The following is a 21,289-nucleotide window of genomic DNA, read 5'->3' as shown; positions in this document are numbered from 1 at the left end:
ACTAAGCAATATAACCAGTTTATAAGCATTACTTTTGTATATATATATATATCCCTTCCCACAGCTTTTGCCTGTGATGAAATTAAAAAAAAAAAAAAGTTTGCATTGAAAGGAAGGCTGATCTTTACCATATGTTATAATCTGTATTTCATTCTGAATCCTAAACCTGTATGTCTGAGCACACCGCTAAGTTGCAGAAAAGTTTCAGGATCTTTAACCGCATACTAATCGCTATTCGAAAACTGCCTGTTTACCTTCAGTATTTACTGATCTTTGATGGCATTTATCTTATACTTTCTTGGGCAAAAGAAATGGTTTCAAAATGTGACATAGATAACACTCTTCTTAATGATAATCTAAGGCCTTCCTAAAAATGTGGAAAATAACACTTCCCTAAACAGTAATTGTACTATGAAAATAAAATTTCATTTATACAGTAAGATTCTATTTGCACTTGTTGTTTTAAGTGGCAAAGAGAATATGAACTGTAAGCCTAGAATTCGGAGAGATTTGCCTCTTCTTCCAGTGCCCTTTGCATCCTGTGATGCACAGTGCAGCTGGTGCATGAAACACTGACGAAGGGAAGAAGCCAAGGACAGTAATGGATCCTGTTAGGTCAGGCTTCACAGGAAAGTGAGGTTGTATCTTACTGGTGAGAAGTGCCTGCTAAGAAAAGGACGTGCCCTGGGAAAAAAATATTAGTGCTTTCACTTTCCTCTACTGCCATTCATGGGTCATTCATGACATTATATAAATGCACAAAGTTTTTTCCTTTTTTATTAATTCATTTTTTACTGACAAATTACAATTTTATATATTTATCATGTAAAACATGATGTTTTGAAATATATATACTTTGTAAAATGGCTTAGTTGAGCTAATTAACATATGCATTCACTCACATACTTATTTTTATAGTGAGAATACTTAAAATCTAATTTCTTACCGAGTTTCAAAAATATAACACACTGTTATTAATGATAGTTACCATACTGTGCCATAGATCTCTTGAACTTTTTCCTCCTATCTAACTGAAGTTTTATATCCTTTGACCAACATCTCCCAAACCCCTCAACCTTCACCTCCAGCTCCTGGTAACCACCATTCTACTCTGCTTCTATGAGTTCAAGTTTTTTCGATTCCACATGTAAGTGAGATCACATGGTACTTGTCTTTCTGTGCTTGGCATATTTCACTTAACACACTGTCCTCTAGGCTCATTCATGTTGTCACAAATGAGTTTTTCTTTCTTGTATAAGGCTGAATAGCATTCCATCATCTATATATATCACATTCTCCTTACCCTTCCTTCCATCGATAGACAGACTGATTCTGTATCTTGGCTATTGTGAATAATGCTGCAATGAACACAGGAATTAAAATATTGCTTAGACATACTGATTTCATTTCCTTTGGATATTGTATTAGTCTGTTTTCCCGCTGCTGATAAAAACATACCCGAGACTGGGTAATTTACAAAAGAAAGAGGTTTAATGGACTTAGAGTTCCACGTGGCTGGGGAGGCCACACAATCATGGTGAAAGGCAAGGAGGAGCAAGTCATATCTTACATGGATGGCAGCAGGCAAAGAAAGAGCTTGTGCAGGGAAACTCCCCCTTATAATACCATCAGATCCCATGAGACTTATTCACTATCATAAGAGCAGCACGGGAAAGACCTGCCCCCATGATTCAATTACCTCCCACCAGGTCCCTCCCACAACATGTGGGAATTCAAGAAGAGATTTGGGTGGGGACACAGCCAAACCATATCAGATATATACCCAGTAGTGGAATTGCTGGATCATGTGGTAGCTCTACTTTTAGTTTATTGAGGACCCTCGTCCTGTTTTCCATAATGGTTACACTAATTTGTATTTCCACTAACAGTTTACAAGGGTTCTTTTCTCTCCACATCCTCTCCAACACTTATCTTTCATCTTTTCGATAACAGACATCCTAATAGGTGTGAGGTGGTATCTCACTGTGGTTTTAACTTGCATTTCCCTATGATTAGTAATGTTGAATATTTTGTTCATATATCTATTGGCCATTTGTATGTCTTCTTTTGAGAAATGTCCATTCAGGTCCTTTTCCCATTTTTAAATCAAGTTGTTTTCTTGCTATTGAGTTAAGTTCCTTATATATTTTAGATGTTAACCCCTTATCAGATGTATGATTAGCAAATATTTTCTCCTATTCTGAGGGTTGTTTCTTTGTCGTCTTGATTGTTTCCTTTGCTGTGTGGAAGTTTTTGAGTTTGATGTAATTCCACTTGCCTATTTTGCTTTTGTTGCCTATGTTTTTAGTGTCATATTTTTAAAATTCTTTGCCCAGACTAGTGTCATGTAGCATTTCCCCAGTGTTTTCTTCTAGCAGTTTCATAGTTTCAGGTATTACATTTAAGTCTTCAATCCATTTTGAGTTGGTTTTTGTATATAATGTGAGAAAGGGTGTAATTTCATTATTTTGCATGTAGATATCCAGTTTTCCAAGAACCATTTATTGAAGACACTGTTCTTTCTCCATTGTGTATTCTTGGCAACTTTGTAGAAAAACAGTTAACCATAAATGCATGGGTTTACTTCTGGGCTCTCTATTCTGTTCCATTAGTCTATATGCCTGTTTTTATGCTGTTATCATGCCATTTTGATCACTATAGCTTTGTAATATATTTTGAAGGCAGGTAGTGTTATCCCTCCAATGTTGTTCTTTTTGCTCAAGATTGCTTTGGGTATTCAAGGTCTCTTGTGAGTCTGTACAAATTTTATGATTTTTTTTTATTTCTGTGGAAAACATCATGGGAATTTTGATAAGAATTGGGCTGGATCTGTAGATTGCTTTAGGGAGTGTTTGGGAAATTTAACAATATTAATCCTTTCAATTCATGATCACGGGATATTTTTTCATTTATTTGCATTTTCTTCAGTTTCTCAGAAAGTTTATTTCTTACCATGTGTCCACACTTGAAATTTTTATATGTTTATTTTATTAATGAAGGAACCAACAGGAAGACAATAGAGTTGGTTCCAAAAGCAAAACAATGAGGAACAGAGCTTTATATAGCCAGTTGGGAAATAAATGCCAAAATGAGTTTCCCTAGTTAGATACAAGATTGGCTAACTTTCTACAAGACAATAAGATATCACCGTTGGAGTTAACATCTCTACTAGGTTACAGCATCCTAACGACTTAATCCTAAAAGGTTGTGAACTGTCTTCCCCTTTATATTTGTTTATATTTGTTCATCAAATATACTGTGGCCCAAAAGTGTCAGATCAGGGTTGTAGTTGGCTGAATGGTGGCCAGATATAGCAAAATACATGATTAAATTACAGGACTCTGGAGAAGGAGGCTTTCCTGAACTATTTGGGTGGGCCCTAAATGCAACCACATGTACCTAATAAGAGTAAGGCAGACAGAGTTTTGAGAGAGAAGAGGAGGCAACATGGAGTGACGCAGTCATAAGCCAAAGAATGCCTGAAGCCACTAGGAACTAGGAGAGGCGTGGTGCAGATTCTCCCCCAGAGCCTTCAGAGGGAACGTGGCCCTGCTAATGCCTTGATTTTGGAATTCTAGTCTCCAGAACTTTGAGAGAATAAATTTCTGTCCTTTCAAGTCAACCAGTTTGTGGTAGTTTATATTTGTTACACTAGCCATAAGAAACTAACACAAGGGTCAAGAAGACTTAGAAAATTCTCTCACATGATATCAAGAAATCACACAACCTCAATTTGCCTCTTTCAAAGTTGGGCATACATTTTTCTATCACAAGTTCTTTTGCTTTTGCAAAGAGTATAAATTGGCTGCCACAATCCTGGAGTACAAGAAACGTCTTATTATTTTTATTTACTGATATTAAATCTGGCTCTAAGACTCTACTTGCCAGGATGATATGATAGTTGGCTTCACTTTTATGTTTCAGGTCACCCTCCCTGTGTCAGGTGTCTGGGTTAGGAGGAGGTAGTAGCTTTCATGGGGCCTAAAGAAGGAGGCTACTTGTTCATGGTGGCCCATGAGCCTGGCCCACCCAACAGTGAGGCGCTGATGCTCCTGCAAGCCCAGAGGTACCCCACCACCCTTCCCTCTTCTGACCACAGACACCCCTGTAGGCACCTCACCCCTGTGCTGCCTGCGGGCCTTGCATTTTCCTAGGCAGCCCCCTCCAGCATTCAGCTGCCATTGCCCACTTCTAAAGCCCAGGCAGTAGGACCTTGCTAGCACAGACCTCTGCCACTCCAGATCCAGGACAAAAAACAAGACCCCTTTCAGTCTCCTATAACTTCCTCCTTAGCCTCCTGGATTGAACAGAGAACCTTGACTGAGAACACCTTCCGGGGCTAAGGAAAGAAAATATCTTTAATTCATTCACGCATCTATTCATTGACAGCGTATTTTCAACAACTATTTATTGACTACTTACGGAGCACCTACTGCCTGCTAGGAGATACTGAGGATACAGAAGTATTCCCAACAAAGAGGAGGAAACATAAATTAATGTTTTAATAAATAAACGTTCCACATTTATTAAAGCAAAACACAGACTAACACTGTTGTTTACGGTCATAATTACTTCATTATTGCTTGCAATCCACAGTATTCTTAGGGCTTCGTTGTTGACTCCTCACCTACGCAACGGCCCCCCAGGGGCAGTCTTTCTCTGTTTTCTGTCTTCCTGGCATGACTGGGTGAGCACAGCCTCCTGGGAGAAGCAGTGTAGAACAGTGGTTATGAGCATGGCCTTGAAGTACCAGCCCTGCCACTTACTAGCTGTATAACTTTGGGCAAGCGAATTAAGCTCTCTGTATCTCAACATCATCATCTTGAAAATGGAGTTCATAATACCTACCTCATGAAGTCGCCAAAAGAGCAAAATAAATTATAATGTCTAAATTACTTAGAGCGGTGTCTGGTAGTACTATCGTGTCACAATAGAAGAAGGGGGGTCCCCTTCGGGACCAACAGTGGTAGAGAAACGAATGAAGAGCAGCTGAGCTATTTGGAGGGCAAGTGCTGTGTGAAGAGGAAAGTTTTGCTGTAGAACAGTGGTTTTCAGACCACGACTGCTTTTCAGAATTACCAGAGGCGCTTTTCAAACATCAAAGGCCCGGGCCCCACCCCCAGAGTTTCTCATTTAATTGGTTGGGGTGGGGCCCAGGCCTGTTCAAGTAATTCCCACGGAAAGCCAGGGTTGAGCATCACTGCTACAGAGCAATCTAACACACATACCAAGAAGTCACCCTCCCTACCCCACCTCCACTCTATAATAAAAGGGACCGGGGAAATTCATTTCAAGCCCCTCTCCTCCTATTCCCCAAGGCCTCACTGTGTCTCAGTGCATGCCTCATCCTGCAGCCCTTAGGCGTATGTGGGCACTCATCCCTTGTCTGGCCCTGTGCTGGGCATGGGGAGTACAAAAGTAACCAAACAAGATTCTTATCCTCATGGATCCCCTGGTAGAGCACAGAGGTTGACCAAAAAAAAAACAAAAAACAAAAATGGAAACTCTCCAAGGTAAATTGTTGAGTGAAAACATTGAAGAATTGCATGCCTTTTATGTTTCATATGTTTTTGAAACATATTACTGTACATATTACAATACACATTATGTGTTTAAATGTTTATGTAACTGCAGAGAAAAAGGTCTAGTGGTGCACCTCTTATTTTCTATGATCAATTTTTTTTGAAATAAGTATTCAATTTTTGTGAAATTAAAAATTAATAACATTTTAAAAACTACAGCAGACTCTTGGGGAAAGTTCTTCTGAAAATATTTGCATTTAGCTAAGTTAAGATGTGTAAATATTACATTGCCTATTAATTGTGGCAAAGCAGTTGGCCTTATCAGACATGATTTTATCTAAGTGATTCATTATTATTTAATAGAGAGCAATATCCTAAGAAATGAGACATAAGACAGTGCCAACAGAGGGAAAGCAGAAGGAAGAGAACTCTGCATGAGGATCTGCTGTGTACATACGGAGAAAGGCCTGGAAGCCACACTTTCATTTCTGCAGCTTTTATGTTTTTAACCGGAGGCTGATCTTCCTCACAAGCTGAAAGCTTGAATATCAATTTCTAAAGCTAGACTTGTAATGGAGATTGCCCATCCTAGCTGCGTATCAGAATCACTTGGAGAGGTTAACTAAAATATCAAGGCCTGGAATCGAGACCAATTAAAATAAGATCTTTGGGGGATGAGGCCTGAGGAGTGGTTTCAATATGTCCAGGGCTGAGACCCACTGTTGGAAGAATCACGCACGCATGCTCACACACATTTTGACAGCATCTCAGTTTAGGCAACATCATACCAGCACAGTACTCCAAAAATGTCATCAGTCACAGATGATTCTTGAACTCTAGGGAAGTGAAATGGGAAAAGGAAAAGCACCTGCATATTTCTATAATAACATGTGATTCTAATATTATAACACTATGTGTATGATTGATTTCAGGCTCGACTGACCAAAGAACATCGCTGGGGAAGTGCATTACTTTCTAGAAACCACTCCTTAGAAGAAGAGTTTGAAAGGGCAAAAGCAGCAGTGGAGGTAACTTTTCTTAAAATTAGTTTTTTCTGTTTCATGCTCCTGAGAGTGGCATTTGAAAAATCAAACTTCAGCAAGATAGAAATGAAATGGGTCTTACATTATAGACATGAAATAGCCATGATTATGATTGTCAAAATGAGACAATCATTTGGTACAGAATCTGGTATAATAAATGTACCAGAGAACATTTGATTTCCTACCAGGGATGACAAATATATATTACCTCTTATGCCAATGCAGTGATAGATTAGCAATGACTGTCATGAGTCCTGGGTCAGAAAGAACTCTGAGTCTAGTCTAGGTTCTATGGTGAACCAATGCTATGGATTTGCTAGGTGTCTGTGAGGCCAAGGTTCATGCCTTATATTTTTATCTCTCTAGCATCTAGCACAATGTCTGAAACAGAAGATCTTGCTGCCCGTGTGATATATATGTTCCTAAGTAGGCGAGAAAAGGGCATGGCTGGAATATTCTAGCTAATGGATTGTCCCTCTTGACTTGAGCAAATTTTATTATTAAGAATGTCCAAAAATTGTTGATAATTCAAATGAATACCTGATTGGAACATTGATTTCTGTATTTAGCCTTCTAATAAGAAAGAGAGAGAGAGAAAAGGGAAGAGGGAAGAAAGGAGGGAGAAAAGAAGAAAGGAAAGAAAAAAAACCTAAATAAACAGAAAGCAACTTTTGCTGTTTTTTTAATGCATTTCCTTCCCGGGTAGACTCAAAAAGAGTGCATCACAGATGCTATCTCTGCTACTCATCAAAGCTTTGCTAGATTGCTATTTGAGTGTGGAGCTTTTCACTAAACTTACTTATGAACTTATTGGAAACTCCGTTTCTATTATGGATATGAAATCTTGAAAATTGAAAGCATTTCTGGAATATGGTTCATTTATGTGACTTGTCTTCCTAGAATTTGCATGAAAGGATTACACTGAAAGGGTGGTCTTTCAGTACCTCTATACCTGAAGCGCAATAAAATTATATTTGCAGTTTAATATTTAAAGGATTCTTTCAATTCTGGGAAAGACTTCCAGCCATAATTTCAGATTATTATTCAGAAAGCCAATAAGAGAACACTTTTATTTCACCACAATACCATCTACCCAAATTCCTTAATTTTATCCTTTTTTAATTAAAAAAAAGCTAATGAATATTTAGTGCTCTTGAATGTGATCAACTGATGTATTTGGTTGAGACCAGCTGAGTTCAATCAAATTGTTCAAATGCATGGAGCCTGTAGCTCAATTTACTTTAAATGTAGGTTTTCCAAAGTTAAGAGCTAATTTAAATTTTATCTTTTGAACTCCTACTGTGTGTAGCACACTGAAATACCACTAAAACGATTATTTTAAACCCATGGAATCTTGGGTAAGTAAAGACATTTAAATGTATCTGTAATGAGAAAGATAATGAATTCACATTCAAAAGACTTAATTACAAAGTAACAGATCAACAAGGGAAGACTATCTGTCTATCAAGATACATATATTCACAAATCATTTAATCTTCGCTTTGATAGAGACCTTAGAAGTCGTTTATCCCCACCAGGCACACAAACCAAAAAAATTTTTTCTATTAAAACACTTCACAAATTATTACCCTGTTTTATTTGAACACTTCCAATTAGGGGCTACTCACTTCTTTTCAAGAAAATCCATTTCCATTTTGGACAGTACTAATTATCAAAAAGTTCTTTCTTATGCTGAAATTGGCCTACCAGCAACTTGCAGTTTTGCTTGGTCTTGGTTTTACCCCCTCTGGAGCAAGTCAGAATTAATCTTTCCTCTTCATGCCCATCTCACCCCAGCAAGCCACATCTCCTGGCTTCTCCTTGTCTGTACTGGGACCTGAGTTGTTATCCCAACTTGTCACTAAAGTTATATAACTACCTACATCTCATTAACCAATCTAGGCCTCAGTTTCCATGCCTCTATGAGCCTTTCCAGTTACAAAATCCTAGAAGGCTTCAAGTTACTTCAAGTAGTTATTCATTCAGCAAACCATACTGGCTGTTTACGTGTACTGGCTGCTGATCTAGGTTCTAAAGATAAAGAAATGATCCAGCATTACTTAGCAGTCTAACAATAGCATGGTCCACAGGACCAATTTGGACAAACCACTTGTTCATTCTACTTTAGTTTCATATCACCTGTAAGTTGAGGGGCTTGGATTCCCAATATACTAAAACCCTGTAAGTTTATGTCTTCAAGTAAAAAGAATGGTAAGTACAGAATTCCCAGCAAATCAGAAAACTATAAGCAGAGTTGCTTAACCAGAAGCCTGGTACTGGGAAGCCTCCCTAAGGAATGAAGGGAAATGGTGCCCACCAGAAGGTGTGAACAGGTGTGGAGAAAAAAGTGTGTGAATGCGTGGGGAAGGAGGAGATAAAGTATTTACATTAAGCTGATGATAAATCATGCCTCCAAAACTTCACACATATTTACTTCCAGACATTATTCTTACCCAGGCTATTATCTAAATTCATAGCGGAAGACGTAATAATATGCCTCAGAAGAGTCTTGGAAATATTTATGCTCATCGACCCAGCCACTTCATAGAATTTATCCTAGAGACGTAACTTGAAAGTTGCAATATTTTATCTGTAGAATTTCATTGAATAGTGAAAATTTGGAAAAAGCCAATGTATCCCATAACAGAGTTTAACTAAATTATATCATATCCTTATAGCAAAATACTATGTAACTATTAAAAATGTCTAGCAATAATTGAAATAGTAGTTTATATATGGAAAGTTTTACAGTATAATCCCAACTTTGTAAAATGATAACAGCATAATAGGTAACATGTTAAAGAATGTACTATGTGTGAGGTACTAAATCAGGAAAATTACATGGCTTATGTCCTTTAATCATCACAGCAGTGCTATGAAGAAAGTAAGATTACTATTCCATTTTTCAGAAGAGAAAACTGAGGCTTAAAGACCTTGCAGACAGTTATGTGGCATTTTATAAGCAATTAAGATAGACTGAAAGTCAACTAGCAAGTTGAAAAACAAGTTTAGCAAGTTGCAAAGCAACGATTCTCACCCAGACTCCAGAGTTTGTATTCTGAACCACTGCATTGTATGAACATAGAGTTTGTCTTAGTCCATTTGAGCTGCTATAACAAAATAACCTGAGATATGGTCATTTATAAGTAGTAGAAATGTATTGCTCACAGTTCTGGAGGCTGAAAAGCTCAAGATCAAGTTGCCAACAGATTTGGTGTCTGCTGAGGGCCCATTCCTCATAGATGGCACCTTCTTGCTGGGTCCTCACATGGCAGAAGGGCAAAAAAGGCTAACAAATTCCCTCAGGCCTCTTGTGTAAGGGCACTAATCCCATTCATGACAGCCCCGCCCTCGTGACCTAATCACCTCCCAAAGGCCCTACCTCTTAATACATCACCTTTGGAGTTAGGTTTCAACATGTGAATTTGAGGGAACACATTCAGACCATAGCAGATTCTGTGCCCAAATGTTAGCAATAGTTATTCTTGGGTGGCTGGATTTGGAATGGATTTTTGCTTCTCCTGTTGGCTTATTTGTATTTTCCAAATGTTCTTTCATAAAGATGTATTATGTTGATAATCAAGGGGAAAGTTGTAAGTCATGGACACTACAGTGGGATATAAGATTCTTAAAAGGACTAAAAGTGTCTTATTCTTTATTTCAAGACAAAGAATGGTGATGCAGATTGCTTTCATCAGAGGCAATTTTAAATACTAGTAAGCTCCAGATGAAAATCATGCCTGGAGCAAGTTGAATTTTTCCAAAATCTCTGCCTTATGTTTTTATATCATCTGATTCCAATGTTCTTCCTATTTTACATTCTATTCCATTTTTTGTTATCATCCTGCCTCATGATCGGCACCTGGCCACCTCTCCACTCTTTCTTTTTCTCAGTCCCTTTACTGAGCTCCAGGTGTTTTGGCTTCTGCCTTTCTCTCTGTTCCTCTCCCACACCCAAGTTTACTGCCCACTGTCCCCACTTTCTCTTCTGTCTATATGGAACACTCTTTCCTCCGATCTTCAGGTGGCAGGTTCCTTCTTGACATTCAAATTTTAGCTGGATTGCCAATGCCTCAGAAAAGCTGAACCTGATCACTCAATTGCCATTGCATCACCTAGGCCTTTGTTTTTCATCCTAGTATTTATCACTGGGTCCTTTCTTGTTTGTTTTTATTTATTTATCTGTCTATAATCTGTCTTTCTACTTTAAAAATGCAGCCTCCATGAGAAAAGGGGCCTAGTCTCTTATTTACCACTGTACCCTAATATCTAGAACAATGTCTGGTACCTACGAATAATCAATAAATATTTGTTGACTGAATGGATGGATGAATGAAATTCATTCATTCATTAATGTTAATCACTCTGTATGGGTAACGCTTTTTTTCGTCTATCTATTGTTGTATATAAAGTGCCATATAACCTTCCAACATAACTGTATCTCCATTTTAATAGTTGACATTAAACAATTCTGCCTGAAGCATACAGATTTCTGCCTGGGACTGGGCTGCAGTGTCCTCTGTAATTGTCTTGGTCTTGATGTCAGTCACAGAGACACATTTATAAGAATGCAGGCTCCAACCAATCTTGCCAGTAACATTGGGCATATTTTGTATTTTAGATGGTATGAACTCATTTTTACTTATATTAATACCTGGAAATGTGCAAATCGACTAAGTTTTTGGCTGAAGTGCCCTAAAATACATTATCCACTGTTGGAGAAAAGACAACTAAAACCACATGAACATGTATTGTTTGTAGTAAATGACCTGGGAACCTGTTTATGTGCAAAGACTGTCATTCCTCAAGCTCACGTTGAACTCTTAGCTCTAGCTAAGCCTTATATGGGTGAGGATCTTTTCCTCCATATCTTAACATTGTATTGAAACATCAAGTCTGGCGTGGTGCCTCATGCCTGTAATCCTAGTCCTCTGGGAGGTGAGGTTTCACCATATTGCCAAGGCTGGTCTCAAACTCCTGGGCAGGCAGATTGCCTGAGCCCAGGAGTTTGAGACCAGCCTGGGCAACAAGGTGAAACCTCATCTCTACAAAAAGACAGAAAAATTAGCCAGGCATGGTGGCACGTACTTGTCATCCCAGATACTCAGGAGGCTGAGGTGGGAGGATCGCTTGAGCCCAGGATGTAGAGGCTACAGTGAACCCTGATCATGCTACTGCACTCCAGCCTGAATGACAGAAGGAGACCCTACCTCCAAAAAGAAGAAGAAGAATAAGAAGAAGAAGAAGAAGAGGAAGAGGAAGAAGAAGAAGAAGAGGAGGAAGAAGAGAAAAGAAAAATTATCTCTACCTAAAGTATTGTAATTTTAGGACAAAGAGATAGATACTCCCATTCTGGGCTTAAAAAATAAAATGCATCTTCCCTGAACAAAAGAGAGAGGAGCTTCCTCTATGCTTCCTCCTGGATTTTCCTTATAGCCAGCAGCCTAAATGCACTGTCCACTAGGTCCCTAGGAAGGATGCACAGGGAGGCACAGGAGTGACAAACTGCAAAGGAGCTCCCAGAGCTCAGTGAGGCCCAAAGCTGCCTCCCAGGAGTGGAGATTTCTACAGAGAATTATGCTTCATCTGCAGAGGAGAGAGAAGGTCATGTAAGAAGTCAGCACACTGCAACCACAAGCCAAAAATACCTCCTTCATCAACGTTAGCAGGAAGGGAAAGAGAGCCAGCCAGCATCTGGTATTGTGTTTAGCTAGTCTCTCTAAGTGCTGCAACATTTAGAATACATTGGATTTAGCAACACATTCATCAGACATGCCTTAGCTGCTTCTATGGGCCAGGCACTGTGCTGGGTGCTAGTAATAGAGAATTGAATAAGATCAATTCTGTCCTTAAGGAGTAATTAAGGTGAAGAATCACAGACAAATACAAACCAGGTGATCACTCAAGTATAGCTTACCATGTGATATAGTTATTATGGGTTTCATGTCGATCTCCCATACCAGATTGTGACTTCCTTCTTTATTCATCCTTCTTTATGTTCCCAGCACCTGCCATAGAGTCTGGTGCAAATTTTTACTGGATAAATAAATGAACAAATTAACAATTTATTATTTTAATGCGTCTATTTCATCTAAACATCTCTTCACTAGTGAGTGCTTAAGGTATATGACTAACTTACTGACCGACTAACAAAGGATAAACTTTTCCCCCTAGATTCAAAATCACGTTCTGCTTAACTCTAATATTATTATAATGCTTGTTTTATGCCTTTTAAGCAATGTTTTCACAGCTCTACTTTTACCCTGAGGAGGTATTCTTATGAGCAAATTTTTTTAAAGAATAATGAAATATGTAAATGAGAAAAAATGAGGATATATGGACAAAGTAGAGTACAGTTCAGTCATCAGAGGCAAGAACAGGAAGCATATCCTTACATCCTTCTGGCAAATTAGTTGAGACTATTAAATTCTACTAAGACCTTTAAATTCTAGAACTCTGGCTCTTCTCGTCCCCCACTTCTCTTTTCTTTAGCTTTACGTGAAACCTTACTTGTGATAGTTTAACATGTCCACAAATTATTTGATACTCCCTTCAAAATATGGGAGCTTAGTTCTCTTCCTCTTGAGTGTGGGCTGGACTTAGTGACTCACTTCTCATAAATAGAATAAAGTGGAAGTCATGGTGTGTGACTTTTAAGATTAGGTCATTGTATATACTGTGGCCTCCTCCCTGCTCTTTCTCTCAATCACTCACTCTGGGGTAAACCCAGCTACCACATCATGCAGACTGTTGGCAGCCCATATGAGGTCTCCTGTCCATACCACATGAGGGAGCTATCTTGTGAATGGATTCTGCAGACCCTACCTTGGGATGACTGCAGGCCCAGCCAGCAGCTTAATTCCACCTTCATAAAAGACCCCAGGTCAGGCCATCCAGCTAAGTTACTCCCTAATTCCTGACCCTCAGAAACAGTGTGACATAGTAAACGTGTGTTGCTTGAAGTTGCTAAGTGTATGGTGATTTGTTAAGCAGCATTCGATAACTACTCCTCACAGTCCCCAGCCTCGTCCCATTCCACTAGTCTCTTCCTCATCTCCATTCCTAACACCATTTAATACTCCCAAAATTGGAAGATTACCCTTGTAGCACAGAAACAATGTATTCATTCATTCTGGATGGGAATTTTTCAAACTATTCCCCTACTATCTAGCTGGTTCTAAGCTTGTCCTCTCTGATCCCCAAAAGAGAATGAATGAAAACCTTTTTTGTGACAGTCCATGTTCCTTAGGGGACATTCAGCCCTTCACCAAGGATCTGGTTGGGGACTTTTGCATTTTCTTCTGCAAAGCTCCTAGACCTCTCTTCATGACAATCTTCATTGAAAGCAGCTTTCTAACCTTCCGTTTATATGTCCTATTGCAGAGGGCACAACCCTCAAGGCTTCAAGCTAACATTGCCTCCCACAGCATTTTATGAAAAATCATAGCAAATTGGTAATTACTGTTATAAGAACATGGGCAGTGAAAAAGTTTACTGCTAACTAGTAATTCCTTGTCCTAGAAATACAGGTGATTGCTATGGTATGAATGTTTTGCCCCTTTAGCATTCATAGGTTGAAGCCCAATCCCCAGTGAGATGGTATGAAGAGATGGGGCCTTTGGGAAGTGACTAGGTCATGAAGGTGGAAAATGCCCTTATAAAAGAGATCTGAGGGAGCTTGTTTGTCCTACAAACATGTAAGGATAGAGCAAGAAAGCAGTTTCAATGAAGACCAGGCCCTCACCAGACACCTAATCTGCCAGCTCCTTGATCTTGGACTTCTCAGCCTCCAGAACTGTGAGAAATAAATGTTTGCTGTTTATAAGCCACCCAGTTTATGGAATTTTTGTTATACCAGCCCAAACAGGCTGACAGTGACTTTCTTTATTTCTCTTTAACTTTAACTAACAGATGCCATACTCAAAACAACACAACAGCTAAACCCAGCTTCAGTGACATAAACTCAAAAGTGCTTTCCATATAGAAATTTTGTTTTTACCTGAAATTATTCCCAGTGTATATACTATAGGTCTGATAGGCATCTCAGAAATATCAAGTTATTGAACAAAATTGGAGACCATTCTTGAACTGCTTTTATTAATATAGGATTATATAAGAAACTGCTAACTTGGGTGTCCTCCTAGCAAGAAAATTATCCATCTCTAGCACCTCCTCAAATTTTCTTTTGCTTTCTATGACAATATTACCTCTTTGAAGTGGAAAGAATTGATGCATTAAACATTCCTTAAACCATTCTAACTTAGATTCAGTATCCAAAAAGGAGAAAATCTTCTGATAATGTATGAAAACATTCTTTGGGCAATATTAAAGAAATCTTGAAGTTAACTGCTTAAAATAGAGATTTCCTAAAGATTGGTTTGTCATGTTAGCTAACATCCTTCACAAGTCAAATGTAGATAAATCATATGTTGTGAGTTCATTGGGAAAATGGCAAAACTCCCTTTGCTCTCACATTGATTAGATTTTCTTCTGTTTTAAACAAATAAAATTTTACTTCCAAAAACAATATGAAGCAGAGTTAAGAATAATGGTAGAATCACTTGCAATGAATGCTGAGAGATGGTAAGGATAAAAGTATAAGGCAAGATAAGGCCTGGCACGGTGGCTCACACCTGTAATCCCAGCACTTTGGGAGGCTGAGGTGGGTGGATTACCTGAGGTCAGAGGTTTAAGACCAGCCTGACCAACATGGTGAAACCCCATCTCTACTAAAAGTACAAAAATTAGCCAGGCATGATGGTGCATGCCTGTAATCCCAGCTACCTGGGAGGCTGAGTTAGGAGAATCACTTGAACCCAGGACACAGAGGTTGCAGTGAACCAAGATCACGCCACTGCACTCCAGCCTGGGCAACAAGAGCAAAACTCCATCAAAAAAACAAACAAAAAAAAGTATAAGGCAAGATAGTCTTAGATAAATTTGTGGATAAGTGATCAGTTAAAAAAGAGGGATTTACAGTCTATCTCTAAATTTTTAAGGTCAGAATTATGGGTAGTTGCCATATCGTTTCACTTCTTTTTGATATCTACTATATAAATCCTAAAGTAATAAAAATATTTAATTTGACCCATTCTAACAAAACCTTAGTTATTCACTGATAAGTCTTCTAGACGATCAGATTTGTAGACTACCTCCAGACCAAAAAGTAGTTTGAAAAATTCCCTTAACTTTAAATCTGAGAAATCCACGATCTGCATTCTGGATGTGATCTCATCAATCCATACTTACCGAGCAAATAAATGGAGAAGAAAGTGAACATGAAAAGACATAAACTCTATGTGAGCCAGCCTTGAGGAGATACAGACTATTCTGTGCTTCTCTTTGTCCATTGGCATGTCCAGGACAATAACTTTTACTCTTTTCTCTTCAAAGAGAGTCTCTAAACACCAATAGGACAGTAGCTTGCAAGTAGTTTGAATCATTTCTTGGAAGGCTTTGTGCCCAGGAATCACATGTTAAACTTACAAGAAAAAGGAAAGTAGCATAATAAGGTATGTGGAAAAAGTCTCAAACTAGATGTAGGTCCTCAGTCTAAATTTGAAAATATGGCATTTGGGCCGCAGCGTTTTCATTAGTAAAATGCGTGGTTGAAATTAAATTGGATTTCATGTGCTATGAGATCAGATGGAAAACAGATGAACATTTTATTTTAATAATTGTGCATTTATTTTCATATATATTTAAAAATATAATTAGCACTTCAAACTGGCGATTTCACAGACATAATTTAGGCAAGGCTTAAGTAGATTTTGCCTATATAAGTAAAAGAACTGTATTAATTACAAAATACATTGTATAAATAGCAATAAAGTACAGAAATGACAAAAGTTATAAAGTTTAGGAAACTGGTATTGATGATTCTTGAGGTCCATTTATTACTTAGGGTAACACTAGTAGCTATAAAAGATTCCCCAAAATGGAATTGCCCAAACAAGATACTTTATTTCTTTCGTGTGCAATAAAAGTCCCAAACTAGCAGGAAGATCTACCCCATGCCATTATCCAGGGTCCCCTGTTCCTTGTAACTTCTTTCTCCTCCATCCCCAAGGGTGTCATCCTCATCTGCATGTTCAATTCTTGCTCCATTCCATGCAGGGAAGAAAGAGCTTGAGGAGGCAGTTCCACTTTCCTAAAAGCTCTGACTCAGATCTCATCTCCTCACACGCCATTGGCAGGGACTTAGTCAAGCACACCACAGCACCACCATCCCCACTGACCCCTACCCCAAACTGCAAGGGAAGCTGAGAAATGGCCACCATTCAATTACCACAGTTTGAGGGCATTTTGATTGGCAATGAGTAGTTTCTGCCACAGGGCCCTTCCAGCTCTGATATTCTAAATAAACTTTGAGTTGTGGGAATATTAGAAACCATCACTCTTTCTGTTTCTCTGTCACATGCACACATTTATTTTACTGTTGAGAGAAGTTGCTATTAATTCTTCTTTTCTTTTTTTTTTTTTTTTTTTTTTTTTTTTTGAGAGAAGTTTCACTCTGGCACTGAGGCTGGAGTTCAGTGGCATGATCTCAGTTCAATTCAGCCTCACCTCCTTCCGGGCTCAAGCAATTCTCACACCTCAGCCTCCTGAGTAGCTGGGACTATAGACATGTACCACCATGCCTGGCTAATTTTTATATTTTTTGTAGAGACGGAATGTTGCCATGTTGCCCAAGCTGGTCTTGAACTCCTGAGCTCAAGTGATCTGCCCACCTCAGCCTTCCAAAGTGCTGGGATTGCAGGTGTAAGCCACCACACCCAGCCAAATTTTTGTTTCTATGGGAAGAATAACATAATTTTATTTCTGTCGAATGCTCAAAATCCTATATTTTTCTTAGCAGTGCTGCACTGTATAAATCAATAATCAGTATTCTATAAAATTTTCTGTAGCATTGAATACTGTTACTCGTTGTTTATTGAAAAGGAACAATAATGAGATCTGCAGGTTACACACTTTATTTTTGCCTTACAGTGAAGCCAGGGGTTAGAATAGTTTTGGTCTTTAGTTCTATATTCAAGTCAGCTATCTGCTTATTCTGGTTTTTATTTAAAAAAAAAAATACCCAAATGTTGGAACACCAAGGCAGGAGAATCACTTGAGCCCAGGAGTTCAAGACCAGCCTGGGCAATATGGCAAGACCCTATCTCTACAAAAGATCTAAAAATTAGCCACGCATGGTGATACAGATAGTCCCAGCTACTCGGGAGGTTGAGGTGGGAGAATCACTTGAGCCCAGGAAGTCAAGGCTGCAGGGATTCCTGTTTGTTGCACCTGGGCAACAGAGAGAGAACCTGTCTCAAAAAAAACAAAACTTGTCTCAAAAAAAAAACTTTTTATAAAGTAAAATCAAAATACTGAATGACTAAATATTCTTTTCTGACTAAAAACACTTAAGCTGCTTATTGGTTTAATAGGTAGAACATCAAATACACAACCATTCAGGATTCAATGGAAAGTTGGTAAACTCCCTGTGGGCAAAGAGACATCTTGAATTTCCTTTATTCATTTGACTTTATTCATATAATATGCTTTAATATGCTGGGTATATAGCTGTTTAGTAACTAAATACTTCCTATTGATTAAGAGAATAATCCTTTTCCATGAGGGCAACCCGTTATACCTCTTCTTCCCAGGTGATCAGTCATCAATACCTTAGATCTTATATTAGTCGGGGTTCTCCAGTGAAACAGAACCAAGAGGAGATATAGCTGTATACCAATATCTGTATATCAATCAATATACAGATATCTATATATCAATCAATATACAGTTATCTATATATCAATCAATATACAGATATCTATATATAAATACATATGCACATATATATCCACCCACCCCATCCAATATCACACTATATCACCAATAGGAGATATATCAATATATACAGACATATCTCCTATTGGTTGGGTGGGGTGGGTGGATATACATACACACATATATATATATATATATATATACACACACATGGAGAAAGAGAGGGAGAGAGAGAGAGGGAGGCAGGGAGAGCGAGATCTTCATATGTAGATCTCTATATATATCTCCATATTTAGATTTATTATCAGGAATTGGCTCACACAATTGTGGAGGCTGAGATGTCTCTAGATCTGCCATTTGCATACTGGAGACTCTGGTGAGTTTGGGGTGTAGTTCCAGTCTGAGTCCAAAGGTCTGACTGAGTACCAGAAGAACCTTTGGTGTAAGCTCAGTCTAAATCTGAAGGCCTGAGGACCAGGAGAGCTGATGGTGTAAGACCAAGTCTGAGGGCAGGAGAAGACCAATGTCTCAGCTCAAGCAACCAGGTAGAGAGAGTAAATTCTCCCTTTCTCTGCCTTTTGTTCTATTAAGGCCCTCAACAGGTTGAATGATGCTCTTCCAACTGGGGAGGGCAATCTGCTTTACTCAGTCTACTGATTCAAATGCTAGGCTCATTCAGAAATACCCTCATAAGCACACCCAGAAATAATGTTGAAGCAAATACCTCAGCACTCCATGGCCCAGTCAAGTTGACACATAAAGTTAACCATCACAGCTGGGGAGGTGGTGGGGGTGATGAAATGAGGTTGGTTGATGGGTGCAAAAATATAGTAAGATAGAATAAGTTCTAGTGTTGAATGGCACAGTAGGGCAACTATAGTTAACAATAATTTATTGTATATTTCAAAATAGCTAGAAGATTTGAAATGTTCTCAACACAAAGAAATGGTAAGTGTGTGAGGTGTAGGATAGCCTAATTACCCTGATTTGATTGTTACACATTGTATGCCTACGAAACATCACATATACCTCATAAATATGTACAACTCTTACGTATCAACAACAAATTTTAAAAACTAACTATCGTAGTTTTTTTTGTTTTTTTGAGACAGAGTCTCTCTCTGTCACCCAGGCTGGAGTGCAGTGGTGTGCCCTCGGCTCCCTGCAACCTCTGCCTCCAGGGTTCCAGTGATTCTGCTGCCTCAGCCTCCTGAGTAGCTGGGATTACAGGCACGCGCCACCATGCCCGGCTAATTTTTGTATTTTTAGTAGAAACGGCATTTTACCATGTTGGCCAGGCTGGTCTCAAACTCCTGACCTCAGGTGATCTGCCCGTCTCAGCCTCCCAAAGTGCTGGCATTACAGGCGTGAGCCACCGCGCCTGGCCCATCATAGATATAAATGACATTCCCAGAGGTCTTCTCTGGAACCTCTGGTACTGTCCTGTGAAATGTCACAGGCCATGTTAAAGTTTGGGCCTCATACAGCAGGGATTTATAGGGCCCAACCCATCATGGCAGAGAAGGGGCTGAAATCCAGAGATGTTAAGGGACTTGGAAACAAATATACATTGCTGATTATTGGCAGGCAGAACTAGAAACCACATTTGCACTTTTCCTTGGAGCTGTTGATAGAAGAAGGAAACTCTGAATTCAGATAGTAAACAGTACTAGAAATTATCTGAACTTGGAATTTGGTTGGAAATATATTTTTCTTTCCTTATCTCAGATTTTTCTTATTAATCTGTTTTAATTTATATTACAATTACTTGATATTCTTGGAAATATCCAGCAGTCAGTGACAAGGGCAGAGCTACATTTAATGGACTGAGAGAATTGGAGGCATGGAAAGAGACTAAGGAAAGTGCAGTGGAGTATTAAAACATACCCAGAAAGTATTCATACCATACATGAGCCACAAGCAAATAATTGGATATGTATGTGATTTCCTGTAAAAAGCTGAGTTATATGGTAAAATCTGAGAATAAAGCACTTATAGGGATATCCTATCTTAGTGACCTTGTATCAAAAGAGTAAAAAATGAATAAATAACCTCAAGTCAAGCCCCAAAAAATCAGAATATATTGGATTATTGGATTATTAGACACAAATTGTTTCCCACATCAAAAAGCTGGAGTAGCCATATAAAAGGGGTGAATCCCTGTCCTTCACATCGATGAAGTGGCTATGCAAATATGTACAGGATTAGATATCTGATCTGGCTACAGAAGAGAAATAGATAGATCACACGATTTTTAAATGTAAATGTGAAAAAAAGATTTAATTTTCACAGAATAAGTATGACCAATCTGGGTGAGTTAAACTTAGGTATGTTTCTGTAATGATAGCAAGGTGTTTGTTAAAGATATTAATGTAGCCTCCAAGGTGAATAAAGAACACACTGGAGAAAGATGCATTTATTTATTTAATATTTTTTGTTTTGTTTTGTTTTTGAGATGGAGTCTCGCTCTGTCGCCCAGGCTGGAGTGCAGTGGCATGATCTCGGCTCACTGCAAGCTCTGCCTCCCGGGTTCACGCCATTCTCCTGCCTCAGCCTCCCAAGTAGCTGGGACTACAGGCGCCTGCCACCAAGCCCAGCTAATTTTTTTTGTACTTTTAGTAGAGACAGGGTTTCACCATGTTAGCCAGGATGGTCTCGATCTTCTGACCTCATGATCCGCCCGCCTCGGCCTCCCAAAGTGCTGGGATTACAGGCGTGAGCCACCGCGCCCAGCCGAAAGATGCATTTGAAGTTAACCGCTTCCTTGTCTATGACTCATTTGGTCTTCTAAAGACAGTCTTCCTTTCCAAAATGATCTATTTTTGATGCTAAAGCATTTGTTTCCCACCTATCATGAATAGACACTGAATTATAAGAATCAGAATTAAGAGTCACCTCATAAATTAGATTGAAGTTTTAACTAGCCAGGTGGCAATAATACAATATGGT

General features: G+C 38.8%; 1 protein-coding gene across 17 annotated transcripts in view; it reads left to right on the top strand.

The window, feature by feature from the left end:
- PEX5L (peroxisomal biogenesis factor 5 like) overlaps window positions 1-21,289 on the top strand; it is a 241,669-nt gene that overhangs the window by 171,604 nt on the left and 48,776 nt on the right. For all 17 annotated transcript variants that reach the window (XM_003950234.6, XM_001168575.8, XM_016942333.4 and 14 more), the window contains one exon: window positions 6,455-6,550. In XM_003950234.6, coding sequence (XP_003950283.1) covers window positions 6,455-6,550 — 96 coding nt within the window. The remainder of the gene's footprint in view (window positions 1-6,454; window positions 6,551-21,289) is intronic.

The sequence above is a fragment of the Pan troglodytes genome, chromosome 2, assembly GCF_028858775.2.
Source record: "Pan troglodytes isolate AG18354 chromosome 2, NHGRI_mPanTro3-v2.0_pri, whole genome shotgun sequence".
In the NCBI taxonomy this organism is placed as follows: Eukaryota; Metazoa; Chordata; class Mammalia; order Primates; family Hominidae; genus Pan; species Pan troglodytes.
This window is presented reverse-complemented; position numbering and strand designations above follow the sequence as displayed.